General features: G+C 43.6%; 1 protein-coding gene across 2 annotated transcripts in view; it reads left to right on the top strand.

Annotated features, from left to right (window-relative positions):
* SVEP1 (sushi, von Willebrand factor type A, EGF and pentraxin domain containing 1) overlaps positions 1–14,397 on the top strand; it is a 135,649-nt gene that overhangs the window by 24,963 nt on the left and 96,289 nt on the right. For both annotated transcript variants that reach the window (XR_014542952.1, XM_083592578.1), the window contains exons 4-5: positions 10,642–10,800; positions 12,944–13,123. Coding sequence is in view for 1 of the 2 variants with exons in the window: in XM_083592578.1 (XP_083448704.1) it covers positions 10,642–10,800; positions 12,944–13,123 (339 nt within the window). In the remaining variant the exon portion in view is untranslated. The remainder of the gene's footprint in view (positions 1–10,641; positions 10,801–12,943; positions 13,124–14,397) is intronic.

The raw sequence follows: 14,397 nt of genomic DNA, 5'->3' as shown, positions 1-14,397 counted from the left end.
GCCCCAAAATTTTTAAAGGAAAAAAAACTGGATGTACATTTCCAAAATATAAGATAAAAACAAAGAAAATAAAACCTACATACAGCAGCAGTGTTTTGTGTTGTGTAGGCTCCTATGATGTAAGTCATGGGCCCTGCCTGCTAGCCTGCTCCCTAAAATATCACTGGTTTGCTCATTTCTATATATAGGGTGCCTACATTCTGCATGGCTTTAGATACCTATCAGGTCCATAAACTACCATATCATATATTCAACACACACAAAAACAGCGACAATTTGTTGTTGACAAAGGACAGCTGGACATATAAAGGGCCCCATTACCTTCAGCAGCTGAGGGCCTCATCAATCCTAAATCGGGCCCTGCACACCAGACACTATGTATAGGTAGAAATTGCATATGAATGCTTGCACAGGGTATCTGTTTGCATTAATTATTGACTTGTGCGTGTAAAAAACCCCCAAACCTGAATATGTGATTGTTTAATGATCTGCATGCCAATGCCTCATTAATTCTTTGTAGGAAATTGGTTTTCCATGCGGATTTTGTGATGTGTGAGGCAATCGTTTTATAGAAGACCTGGGAGTCTTCTGCTCTAGCTGCCTTCTTGATAACTCTTTTTTTTGAAAGATATTAAATGGGTCATTTTTACAAGTTAATATCGAGGGCAAATTGGGTACTGAATATATTTTAGTGCCCCCCCACATTATTTTCAGGACACAGCTTTTGTGTCTGCAACCTTTCTCACATGCATGAAACTGCCTGAGTGACCTTTTCATCAGTACTGAGATTTTAAAAGTTTGTACAAATAATACAAAGACGCTCTCCTAAAAAGGGTGAGTCTGACGGGTGAATGCATGTATCTGGATAGAAACCAATAACCCTCTTGAACTTCTGATGACTTTTACAGTGCTTCTTTTTTTGTAATATAGCAAAGTATCAAATAATATTCCAATATCTTATCCAAAGAATGTCATCATCCAGCTATTTTGCCTGGGAATTGTTTTTCTTGCTTCTGTTCCAGGGTGGCTCGCAATCTAGATTGTTAGTTCTAACCCTTTCAATGCCTCATTAAGTTTCCAGGAAGAGATTCTAGAATTCTCTTAATTAAAAACCAGATACTTGTGAAAATGAGCCACTTGCTTTCTGTTTTGTGCTTAACTCCCTGTCATAAAAAAACCACAATTCCAAACAACTACTTGTCTGATTTTCCAGTGGTAGGCACCAGAGCTTCTGTGTTCAGATGACATGGTCAATCATCTCCTCATGAAATTAAGAGGGCCATTGGTAGCTCTAGTAGTTATACAGTGGTACCTTGGGTTACATACGCTTCAGGTTACAGACTCTGCTAACCCAGAACTAGTACCTCGGGTTAAGAACTTTGCTTCAGGATGAGAACAGAAATCGTGCAGTGGCAGCACAGGGGCAGCAGGAGACTCCATTAGCTAAAGTGGTGCTTCAGGTTAAGAACAGTTTCAGGTTAAGAACGGACCTCCGGAACGAATTAAGTACTTAACCTGAGGTACCACTGTATATCAATAGAAGATCAATGTCTCATTATTACTTATTACCGTTTCTGAAACTTAATTTAAAGCAATTGGTAAAAACCAGGCCAGTAAACCCCTTTTAATGTGCTGAAGCTATGGGGTGGCGATGGCAAGCAAATCTATCCTGTTCTTGAAAGACCAACGGCAGAACTGTTTCCCCCAAATTCTGTATGCAGCATAAATCTGGGGACACAGCAGATTTCTTCCATTTAGTTAAAAAGCTGAGTAGAATGTTAGGTCTTTTTCTCCATAAATTGACCACCCCCTTAGCCTCCAGGGCAGGGAGGGGGGCAGCAACGAGGAAGCTATTGACAGCATGAAGGCTGTAGCAGGAACTTCAGACACCCGTCTCTGATGGAGCTGCGTAAGTCATAAGAGAGTATATTATAAGGAGTTCTGGTTCAGTCATCTGTCTGAACTCTTCTGTATATAAGTGGAATATATTAACTAGCCATATATTTCCTAGCAACCATTATATGTACCAGTAAATTTTGACCTCTTCATCTTAATTATGGGATATGTTACACTGTTAAATACTGGCTTAACCTTAAACACAAAAATTAAGAGTCTTGGTTATATTTTAATATTGCTCTCTGCTTTGATGTAAAGCTTTGGTTCATTTACTTCGCTTTGATTTGCTAGGCATGGCTTTGATCGAGGTTGAGTGTCTGATGAGCGCTATTTAATCAGCCTACTTATTCACACACTGAGAAATTCACTTGGCGCAGGAATGATTTTTACAAATATCATTTTAGGAGGACAGGAAGTTTCAGATAAGAGTTTCCCAGACTTCTAATAGCTGAAGCACACTTTTATTTCCAGAGTAAGTGAACACGGGCATGCCGTTCTTACGTAGAAAAAAGGTTTCACTTTGAAGGGGGTGAAATAGAAGAATGCATCATCTAGGGCAAGGCTGTCCAATTTCCAAGAGACTGTGATCTACTCCCACTAAAACTGGCAGTGATCTACCCTTTGGATTGCCCCAAGTTGTTGAGCTTTTTTGGGGAAGGATGAACTTTTTCTTTTCTTGCGGGGGAGCTTCAGGAACTCGCAATCAACATGGGTCGACCAGGGACATCCCACAATTGACCGGTAGATCACAATCAACCTGTTGAACAGACCTGCTCTAGGGATAACCAAGCCTAGTGGTGCTTCTTTTAAGGGCAGATAACTCAGCTGTGTTGCAGTATCGCAGGGGTGTGGAATTGGACCCAACCAGTGGGCCAGATCCTTATCTCCCCCACCTGCCCCTGTGGACAAAGTTTGACTGGTGGGTGGGGCCACTGGACAAAGTTATGTCTGGCGACTCTTTTGCCTGCATGGTTTGAAATCAAACCAAAGAAAGGTGCTACCACAGTGTATGGAACAACTTCCGCAACCCTCAGAACCCATCAAAACGTGGAGCGTTGCAACAGAGTGCAGAATCAGTCTTTCATGATTTCAGTTAGAATCGAAGGTAAATGGCGTTTCCGTGCGCTCTGGCTTCTGTCATGGTGTTCCGTTACGCCAGAAGCAGTTTAGTCACAGTGGCCACATGACCCACAATGGGAAAGTAGCTGTATGGAGTCTGATTGCATTGCCTGTTGTCATGCTACTGTCACTGACACAAATGACATCTTTCCCTATTGATTCAAGACTGTAGGGACCATTTTGTAAACCAGTTAGGAACCTAGTTGCTCCCAAGTATCTATCACTGAGTAGCTTTTGATAAAGTTTGGAAAATATTTGGCTTCCATGTTTTTCAAGTTGTTTATTTCATGAAGGTTTCTTTCAGTGCAGAGGTTATAGCTGAATGATGCAAAAACCCATCACAAACCTTAACATAATGGGACTGTGGGCACTTCTTTGTGCAAATTCGATTCTAACTGAAATACAGTGGTACCTCAGGTTACATACGTGTCAGGGAACTGCCATCGGAGCCAGAGGCAGAGGGAAGGCTCCAGAGGGATGCCAGAGAGGGTCCCAGTAGGGAGAGAGGCAGCCCATCTGCTGGGGAAGGAAATCAGCGTAGCACCAGTGGAGAAGGGGGGCAGATGGGGGAATCGGCGAGGGGGCTCCAGGACTCCTCGCCGGAGACCAGCGGAGAGAGCACTGGTCCTCCGCTGCCCACACCCTCCCTGTGCAGAAGACTTCCACGCAGGGAGAGTAGGAGGAGACTCGGCATCAAAGAACTTCTTTGCTGGAAGAAGTTCAAGAAACGCCCACTGACGGATTCTGCCAGCGATTGAGACAGCCACAGATGGGTGGCTGTCCGGACAGAAAGGGTTCACCAAGGTAACCCAGCCAGGTGTGGCGACAACTTACGCACAAGCAACCCCTAGAACCATTACAATACGCTTCAGGTTACATACGCTTCAGGTTACAGACTCCGCTAACCCAGAAATAGTGCTTCAGGTTAACTTTGCCTCAGGATGAGAACAGAAATCGTGCTCCGGCAGCGCAGCAGCAGCAGGAGGCCCCATTAGCTAAAGTGGTGCTTCAGGTTAAGAATAGTTTCAGGTTAAGAACAGACCTCCGGAATGAATTAAGTAATTAACCCGAGGTACCACTGTAATGAGAGACTGATTGTGCACTCTGTTGCAATGCTCCATGTTTTGAGGTGAACTGTTTGAACTTTGTCCGCACGGGCAGGTGGGAAGGGAAATGTAAGGGAAATGATTTTCTATTTAGAACGAACATTAATTTCATGAGTCTGTGGAAGTGTTTTCCCATTTTATGCTAGTTTTAAGTATGAACTTTTAGAGGAAATTATAAAATTAGAATGGCCAAGGACTGGGAACAAGAATGAAACTGCATTCTTGCACAATTACATGAATAACAAGGGGAATAAGCACCATTTGATTTTCTATGTTTTCTAGTGCCTGAACACGTGTGCCTCAGCTCTGTCATGCTAATTTAAACCATCTGACCCTTGGCTGCTAAGTAAATAAACATTTTAAATGGCACATGTTCTCAAGCTTTAAGCTCAGCTGTTTCCGGCACTGCGCCTCTCTAGTGACTGGGAATGTTGGTTCAAAGAAATATAAACATTGTTGTTGAGCAGCATAGTTAGATAATCAATGGCATCTTAGGGAGGCTGGACACTTCACACCAAACTCCTAAAGGCAATGGCAGCTTGCTGAGTTTGTCATATTTTCATTTTGAAACATTCACCTAGGCATATGTTAAACCTATAACATGTCCAAACTCAAACTCAACATTATCTGCGTTGGCTTTTTTTAAATTTGCATGTACAGTGATACCTCTGGTTGCGAACGGGATCCATTCCGGAGGCCCGTTCGCAACATGAAAGGAACGCAACCCGCAGCGGCGTGTCTGCGCACATGCGGGTTGTAATTCGCCGCTTCTGCGCATGCGCGTGACATCATTTTGCATGTCTGCACATGCGCAAGCTGCGAAACCCGGAAGTAACCCTTTCCAGTACTTCCAGGTCGCCGCAAGACGTAACCTGAAAGAACGTAACATGAAGTGGACATAACATGAGGTGTGACTGTAACTCTCAGTGGCGTGTTGTCCGTGGACTAGGCTAGTCACATAAATGTTTCCCTGGCACCTCCTTCCCAAAGCTCAGGAAGCTTGTATCTGGCTTAGGGAGGCACAATGCTCCAACAGATCCAAGAGCCCTTCTGCCACCTTCCCAAAACCCGCCCGGCTTTGGGAAGGAGGCAGAGGGCTCTGGTATCCTGTCAGAGGCCTGGTGTCGCCTTCCCAAAGCCTGGGAAGCTTCTGCCTGGCTTAGGGAGGAAGGCATGATGCTCATGCACACAACATCAGGACTACTATACCATAAGATCCACTGTCCTGTAATATCACATATGAGATTTAACTACAGTGGTACCTCGAGTTACATACGCTTCAGGTTACAGACTCCGCTAACCCAGAAGTAGTACCTCGGGTTAAGAACTTTGCTTCAGGATGAGAACAGAAATCACGTGGCGGCAGTGCGAGGCCCCATTAGCCAAAGTGGTCCTTCAGGTTAAGAATGGTATCAGGTTAAGAACAGACCTCCGGAACGAATTAAGTACTTAACCCGAGGTTCCACTGTACTGATGAAGCCCAGGACGGCGAAACAAGGCCAATATTCCGGAAATCCTTGTCTTAGACTCTGTGAAAGGATTCTGTGGAACTGCTACAACAACAGCAACAGCAGCAGCAGCAGCAGCAGCAGCAGCAATAATTTATTATTTATACCCCGCCCATCTGGCTGGGCTTCCCCAGCCACTCTGGGTGGCTTCCAACAAAATATTAAAATACAGTAATGCATCAAACATTAAAAGCTTCCCTAAACAGAGCTGCCTTCAGATGTCTTCTAAAAGTCTGGTAGTTGTTGTTTTCTATGACATCTGGTGGGAGGGCATTCCACAGGGCAGGTGCCACTACCGAGAAGGCCCTCTGCCTGGTTCCCTGTAACTTGGCTTTTCGCAGTGAGGGAACCACCAGAAGGCCCTCGGCACTGGACCTCAGTGTCCGGGTAGAATGATGGGGGTGGAGACTCTCCTTCAGGTATACTGGACCAAGGTCATTTACAACCTTTCATGTGGATTGTTTGGACCTTATGAACAGACAGGTGGAATAGACACTATTACATGGATGGACCTTATGCACGAACTGACTAGAGAATGATCTGATTCACTGGGTCTTTTGCTTTGTTTGTTTGTTGAACTTTATGAGTTACTTCCATTGAAATTTATGATTTGATACATGAACAGTATACCTCACGGGTGTCAAACACAAGGCCCGCGGGCCGAATCCGGCCCGCCAGACCTCGTCATGTGGCCCGTGTAGCTGCCGCCGGCCGCCAGCCTTCACCTTTTATTCTCACTTTTTTTTTTGACACAAGAAAGCCGCCTCTTCAGCGCATGCGCAGCAGCCTACAAGCCAGAGAACGTCTGCCCTCTAGCGGCGCCGCGGCCCCTGATGAATTTGAGTTTGACACCCCTGGTATACCTTATTTACCTGTATCTAAGAACACAGCTGGTTACGTCTCGTGTGTTTACTGAGTATGCTTTACGTGATCATAGGTTTGTTTGTTGTTGTTTTACACAACATCAGGACGCCATGACATCGCTGCCCCCCCCCAAAAAAAATCACCCTCACAAGTTGGTGCCTCTGGTCCTAACTGTTCCCCCTACGGAAAATTTCACCGCTGCAATAGGCACTCATGGTGACTTCAGGCTGAAGTGATTTAGAATTTCTTCTGCAGGGTGCTGCAAAGGCAAACTAATCTCTCTAATATAGCAGTTACAAGGCTCAATTTGTGCCTTGTGAGTAGTTTGCAGTTTCATAACGCAGTGTTACAACACACGAGAGTTTATGAAAGAGAAAGAATTAGCAGTGGCTGAAATCAATACAGAGCATCTGTTGGTTATAACAGGAAATATGCAAGAGTTATATGGTACATGCTGGGATTTAGCACAAATCTTCCCTGATCCTTGTAGACATGTTAGATGTTTCATTTGCAATTGCTGTACAAGACTTATATATCAAATATTTAACGAGATGCGCTCACTGGAATACTTTTGTAATCCTAGCAGCTTTCTATCTGATCAGTTCTTCACAGAACTTTTTAAAAATAATTTTTTAAAAAATATATATATTGTGGGGTGATTTGGTAATCACTCACAATGTTGGGAGTGCATCCATGTCTTCTTTACTGAATTACTCCATTGATCAAATGCTGTGCATGACGTATCCTTTGGAATGACCTCTCCTGGAAAAAGGCAAGGCTGACTGGCGTACTGAACAGGAGCATTCCAAATAATGGTATAATTATGAATTTAATGCGGGTATCATAATTCAGCACTTTGCTAAATGTTTTTAAGAAATCATTGTAAGCCTGCAATACATCAGCTGCAAAACAGCTGAGTGTTAAGGGTCAGTTTGTGCAAGCTTATGCCTTTGGATTCTGGATCAATTAATTTGGAATAAATACTCCCCCTTTTATATTAATAGTTACTATCATAGTTTTCACTTTATGCAGTGAAAGAGTGAATCGGACTTTGAACTTAAAGCCATTCTTCCCTGACTTCCCTAATTATGAATTAAAGGTTAGCTGAATTCTGTTAAAGGAATACAGTGGTACCTCGGGTTAAATACTTAATTCGTTCCGGAGGTCCATACCTAACCTGAAACTGTTCTTAACCTGAAGCACCACTTTAGCTAATGGGGCCTCCCGCTGCCGCCACACCACCGGAGCACAATTTCTGTTCTCATCCTGAAGCAAAGTTCTTAACCTGAAGCATTATTTCTGGGTTAGCGGAGTGTGTAATCTGAAGCGTATGTAACCTGAAGCATATGTAACCCAAGGTACCACTGTAACTGATCTAAGCTAAGTAAACTTGCTTAGATGGAAGCTTGTTACCTCTGACTTTAAAGCAATGAAAATCAGATGGAGATGTTTGAAAGTAAACATACTGACTGTTGTTTTGTTCTGTGATAAAGAAACATGGGTGTAAAATGGATATCAATATTGATGCTCCACATTAGTGTTGTTCAATATCATTGTATTGATTATATTATGTGTGGATTGTTCAGATTTTTATTTTCACATGTAAACATTAGTTTTAGGGAATACTTTGATGTTCTATGCTTTTTTTGTTGCCTTCTTATTTCACAGCGTATAGTGAGCTTTTTTGGTGGAACAGCACCATAATCAGTTACGGGTTTCCCCTCCCCTCTTTAGAATTCCTTTCTGCTTGGTACGGAGATTCGATCTTGTTAAACCACCCCCCGAATTTCCCCAGCCCCTACCGAAGCTTTTAGAGATCTAAAGATCTATTAGCAGTGCAGAGCAAATCGTAAAACTCGCTAATCTGACCAGTTATTACCATCAGGTATGGAAAATGCTATTTAAGGATTATTTCCCCCATGTAATTGAGTTCACTGAATAAATGAATTTTAAAGATGTCGTTTCCAGTCTTTCAACCTCTTAAATGCATTCTCTTCACATTGCTCATCTCTTTGCACCAGAGCAATCTGTACAAATGTTACCGAGAAAGGGGATGTGGGCAGCAGTCTGTGGGGTAGCAGGGAAGAAATCTGGGCAGGTGGCAGAATGAAGCAGAAAAAGCCAAGTAGTATACTTAAAATATCTTACCTTCCAGTTTGGTAAATAAGCCAGGAACAATAAAATATTGACATATAGCAACAGCAATGAAAACAATAGTGTCCCAGCCACTCTGGGTGGCTTACAACACACAAAAAACATAATAAAACATCAAACATTAAAAACTTCCCTAAACAGGGCTGCTTTCAGATGTCCTCTAAAAGTTGTATAGTTGTTTATCTCCTTGACATCTTATAGGAGGGTGTTCCACAGGGAAGGTGCCACCACCGAGAAGGCCCTGCCTGTTTCCCTGTAACTTTACTTCTTGCAATTAGGGAACCACCAGAAGACCCTCAGGTGCTGCACCTCAGTGTCTGGGCTAAACGATGGGGGTGGAGATGCTCCTTCAGGTATACTGGGCCGAGGCCATTTAGGGCTTTAAATGAATTGTGCTTGGAAAGGTACTGGGAGCCAATGTAGGTCTTTCAGGACTGGTGGTATATGGTCTCGGCCACTCCCAGTCACCAGTCTAGCCACATTCTGGATTAGTTTCCGAGTCACCTTCAAAGGTAGCCCCACGTAGAGCACATTGCAGTAGTCCAAGCGGGAGATAACCAGAGCATGCACACATCTGGTGAGACAGTCCACAGGCAGGTAGTACAGTGTCTTTGCCATATAGGATCTCATCCAGCAAATGAACATACAAAGTACACATTTTAGTAAGCTTCCGCTTGAAAGTAAAGGTTGGCTGCATTTATACTGAAATGATAATAAACAAGCAAAGAAAGAAAGAAAGAAAGAAAGAAAGAAAGAAAGAAAGAAAGAAAGAAAGAAAGTTATTATTTATGCCCTGCCCATAAATGGCCAAAAAAGGTAGTCTGGCAGATGAAATTGGTGGAATATGTGGAATTAGGAAATTTAACTAATAGAATAAGAGATCAGAAAAATGGAGTATTTAAAGAAGAGTGGGAAATGTTTGCAGAATATCTGAAGAATAATTGTAAAAAGGTTAAAACATTAGCAGGATTAGAGTAAATTCAGCAGTTTAAATTATATGAAGATATAGTGAGGAGGGGGACAATAAAACATATCAAATAGAATATGTAGAATAGGCAGTTCTAATGGCTTATTAAACAGAACCAAGGAAAGGGGGGAAGGGAAGTCGACAATTATGCCTGTGTGGTTATGTTGAATGGAATGTGAAAATTTGTAACGGGCAAAGTATAAATAAAATAAAATTAACCAGTAGTCAAGAATAATGGGAGTTGGTGTCCAGCAATATCTGGAGAGCCAAAGGTAACAACTTCTTCCTCTTCTTCTTCTTCTTCTTCTTCTTCTTCTTCAGCAATCACTCATAATCTAGTAATATTGTCTTCCATGAACACAGTTTTAACAGTGAGACCGTAAGTGAATGTGGAGGCCAATTCTGGATCCACATGTCCTTCCACAGTGGGGACATAGGTTTCTGGGTGGGAGTTGATCACGGTGAGGGTTTGCCAAGCATGCCTTCCTCTTAGCACATTTCTCCCTTTCGTCCTGAGTTTGAGTGTCTTCAAAGTCCATGGCACCTTTGGTAAAGGCTGTTCTTGCACTTGCAAGCCAGTGTTTCCCAGTTGTTGGTGTTTATACTACATTTTTTTTAGATTTGCCTTGAGAGGATCTTTAAACCTCTTTTGTTGTCCACCAGCATTACACTTTCCATTCTTAAGCTGAGAATAGAGTAGTTGCTTTGGAAGACGATAATCAGGCATCTGCACGACATGACAGCATCAATGAAGTTGATGTTGAAGAATCATTGCTTCGACACTGGTGAACTTTGCTACTTCCAGTACACTGACATTAGTTTGCCTGTCTTCCCAAGTGATATGTAAAAATCTTTGGATACACCGTTGATGGAATATTTCAAGGAGCTGGAGATGACATTTATAGGTGGTCCATGTTTCACAAGCGTACAGTACCTGTGGATGAAGGAGTAGGGGACTACAGCTTTGCAATATACTTTTGCAACTTGATCCTGACTTGGATTTTATTGCCCTTTCTTTGCTTTTTAGCCTGCCCACCAGGGACCTACAAGCCTGAAGGTTCACCAGGTGGAATAAGCACCTGCATCTCATGTCCTGATGAAAATCACACCTCTCCACCAGGAAGTACCTCTGTCGAGGACTGCAGATGCAAGGAAGGGTATCGCTCTTTGGGCCAGACTTGTGAAGGTAAGCTGTTCACCCATCCTCAAAAAAGAGAGAGAGATCCCCAAAATATTAACATCATGATCAATAATTCTTTAAGATAGTGGTGAAGATTGTTTGTTTGTTTTTCAATTTTCCTATGAAAGTTTCCTTTCCAAACTGATTTATCTGACAAGGATCCCCTTTGTATCTCCATAAAACCCGTGTACGTTAGGAGAAGATTTGTGCTTGGACGCACTCACAGTTCATGTCAAGTGCTGAAAAAAAGGACACATGCCTTGAATAGGAAAGCTGCTTGGATTGTTATGACTGCATAAATGACCTTTTGGCTCATTCATGAGATTTGTTGTAGAATGGTGGTGGTGCAAATTCATAGGGACAATATTTTCTTTTCTATTTTTAAACCAGAGGTTTGGAGTGCGTTGTCAGCAATATGCTGACATCTTTACTTCTCCTTTAGCTCTCCAAGTGAGGCAGTGGAAGTGCTGAACCATTGCCTTGTCTCTTTAATGGACTTGATGAGAGCCAACAAACTGAAGCTCAGTCCAGAGAAGACTGAAGCACTGTTAGTGGGTGGTTCCCTGGACCGGATGGCAGGGAGGTTACCTGCTCTTCATGGGGTTATGCTCTGAAGTAGTGGGCTACTTGGGGGTACTCCTGTATCCTTTACTGTCACTTGAGCTTCCATCAACTTCGGTTGGTGGCCCAGCTGTGCCCTTATTAGGACAGGGACAACTACTGTTGTCTATGCTCTGGTAACCTCTAGGTTGTTGTTGTTTAGTCATTTAGTCGTGTCCAACTCTTCGTGACCCCATGGACGCCAGGCACTTCTGTCTTCCACTGCCTCCCACAGTTTAGTCAAATTCATGTTGGTAGCTTCGAGAACACTATCCAACCATCTCGTCCTCTGTCATCCCCTTCTCCTTGTGCCCTCCATCTTTCCCAACATCAGGGTCTTTTCCAGGGAGTCTTGTCTTCTCATGAGGTGGCCAAAGTATTGAAGTCTCAGCTTCAGGATCTGTCCTTCCAGTGAGCACTCAGGGCTGATTTCCTTCAGAATGGACATGTTTGATCTTCTTGCAGTCCATGGGACTCTCAAGAGTCTCCTCCAGCACCATAATTCTAAAGCATCAATTCTTCGGCGATCAGCCTTCTTTATGGTCCAGCTCTCACTTCCATACATCACTACTGGGAAAACCATAGCTTTAACTATATGGACCTTTGTTGGCAAGGTGATGTCTCTAACCTCTAGGTTAGATTATTGCAATGCATTATACGTGAGGCTGCCCCTGAAGACGGCTTGGAAACTTCAGCTAGTACAGAATTCAGAGACCAGGTTTTTCACCAAGGCTAGACGGTTTGAGCACGTCACACCAGTCCTGGCCCAACTGTAGTGGCTGCCAATAGGTTTCTGGGCCCAATTCAAAGTGCTGATTTTGACCTAGAAAGCCATATGCACATATGTGTTGTGGAAGAGGGGATTATTGGTTTGTTTCTGCTCTTATTTGTATTGTGCATTTTGAGTTTTTTTATATTTTAATTTTATGTTGCGAACTACCGTGAGATCTATGGGTATAGAATAGTATCCAAATTTAATAAATAAATAAATCCTGCTTAGGAATCACATGGAACGATGACAATTAATGCTGTAATTCTATACATGTTTACCTGGGTGAAGCCCTGTGGAGCACAGTGGGGCTTTCTTCTGAATAGACAGGTATAGGACTGTGCTGTAAGGGACGCAGGTGGGACTGTGGTTTAAACCACTGAGCCTCTTGGGCTTGCCCATCAGAAGGTTGGCGGTTCAAATCCCCGCAACGGGGTGAGCTCCCGTTGCTCTGTCCCAGCTCCTGCCAACCTAGCAGTTCGAAAGCACACCAGCACAAGTAGATAAATAGGTACTGCCACGGCGGGAAGGTAAACGGCATTTCTGTGCTCTCTGGTTTCCGTCACGGTATCCCATTGCACCAGAAGCGGTTTAGTCCTGCTGGCCACATGACCCGGAAAGCCGTCTGTGGACAAATGGTGGCTCCCTCGGCCTGAAAGCAAGATGAGCGCCGCAACCCCATAGTCACCTTTGACTGGATTTAACCATCCAGGGGTCCTTTACCTTTTACCTTTATGATTTTGCTGTAACCAGTTTGTAATTATTATTTGCTCCAATTAGTGGTTCACTGCCCTGAACTTCACCCTCCTGAAAATGGCTATTTTATCCAGAACACCTGCAACAATTATTTCAATGCTGCATGTGGAATCCGATGTAAAACAGGATTTGACCTTGTGGGAAGCAGCATACGACTTTGTCAGCCCAATGGCCTATGGTCTGGTTCAGAAACAACATGCAGAGGTAAGAAGCCTTGACTTTCGAAAAAGAATTGTTGCCTTTCTCTTGTTGGCTTGGTTTCGTTGTTATTCTCTGCTAATCTTCCATGATATGTGTCCCGGGCAACGCAGTCAGGCAATGGGCAGGGTACAAATAAATTATTATTATTATTATTATTATTATTATTATTATTATTATTATTACCGTATTTTTCGCCCTATAGGACGCACTTTTCCCCCTCCAAAAATGAAGGGGAAATGTGTGTGCGTCCTATGGGGTGAATGCAGGCTTCTCGCTCTCCAGGCTTCGTGCACCTCTCCGCAAGCAGCGGTAGCCAGTGCTGGGCTCCCACTGCTTGCGGAGAGTTGCCTGCACGCTGAAGCCTGCGCGCGCTGAGCTCAGCGCGTCCAGGCTTCGCGGACCTCTACACAAGCAGCGGGAGCCCAGCGCTGGGCTCCCATGGCTTGCAGAGAGCTGCCTGCTTGGGGGCTGGGGTCGGGGGAAGCTCGGGCTTCCCCCGCCCCAGCCCTGCGCCTGGCGGGGAAATAATTCCCCCCCCCCCTTTATTTCCCCCCCAAAAAGCTAGGTGCGCCTTATGGGACGGTGCGTCCTATAGGGTGAAAAATACGGCAATAATAATAATAATATATATTTTTAGTAGAAAATGAAAAGTATTGTTTTAATTACCAAGAAACTTACCAATAGCAATCAGTTCTGTCTTTCTTCAATTTTGCATATGCTTCCACTAGGCCTGCTACCAACATTTGACTGGAATACAGAGCTAGCTCCAAATATTACTTAGCAAATCCTGCCAGTTTTACTGACAGCAGAACGGTTATGTCGAATTGAAAGGGTGGTATTCAATGAAAATTTACTCAGAATAGAAATTAATATACCTGAAGGAGCATCTCCATCCCCATCCCTCAGCCCAGACACTGAGGTCCAGCTCCGAGGGCCTTTTGGCAGTTCCCTCACTGCGAGAAGCTAAGTTACAGGGAATCAGGCAGGGGGCCTTCTTGGTAGTGGTGCCCATCTTGTGGAACACCCTCCCTTCGGATGTCAAGAAAATAAACAACTATCTGACTTTTAGAAGACATCTGAAGGAAACCCTGTACGGGGAAGTGTTTAATGTTTGATGTCTTACCGGGTTTTTAATATTCTGTTGGGAACTGGCCAAAGTGGTTGGGGAAACCCAGCCAGATGGGCGGGGTATGAAGAAGAAGAAGAAAAATTAGGTTCCTTCATTTCAGTGTGTCTGCTCTGAGTAAGATTTAGTTGCATACTATCCACAGAAGGTT

This window comes from Podarcis filfolensis (genome assembly GCF_964270895.1).
Source record: "Podarcis filfolensis genome assembly, chromosome: 17".
NCBI lineage: Eukaryota > Metazoa > Chordata > Lepidosauria > Squamata > Lacertidae > Podarcis > Podarcis filfolensis.
Note: the sequence above shows the minus strand (reverse complement) of the source record. Positions and strands in the feature narration are given on the sequence as shown.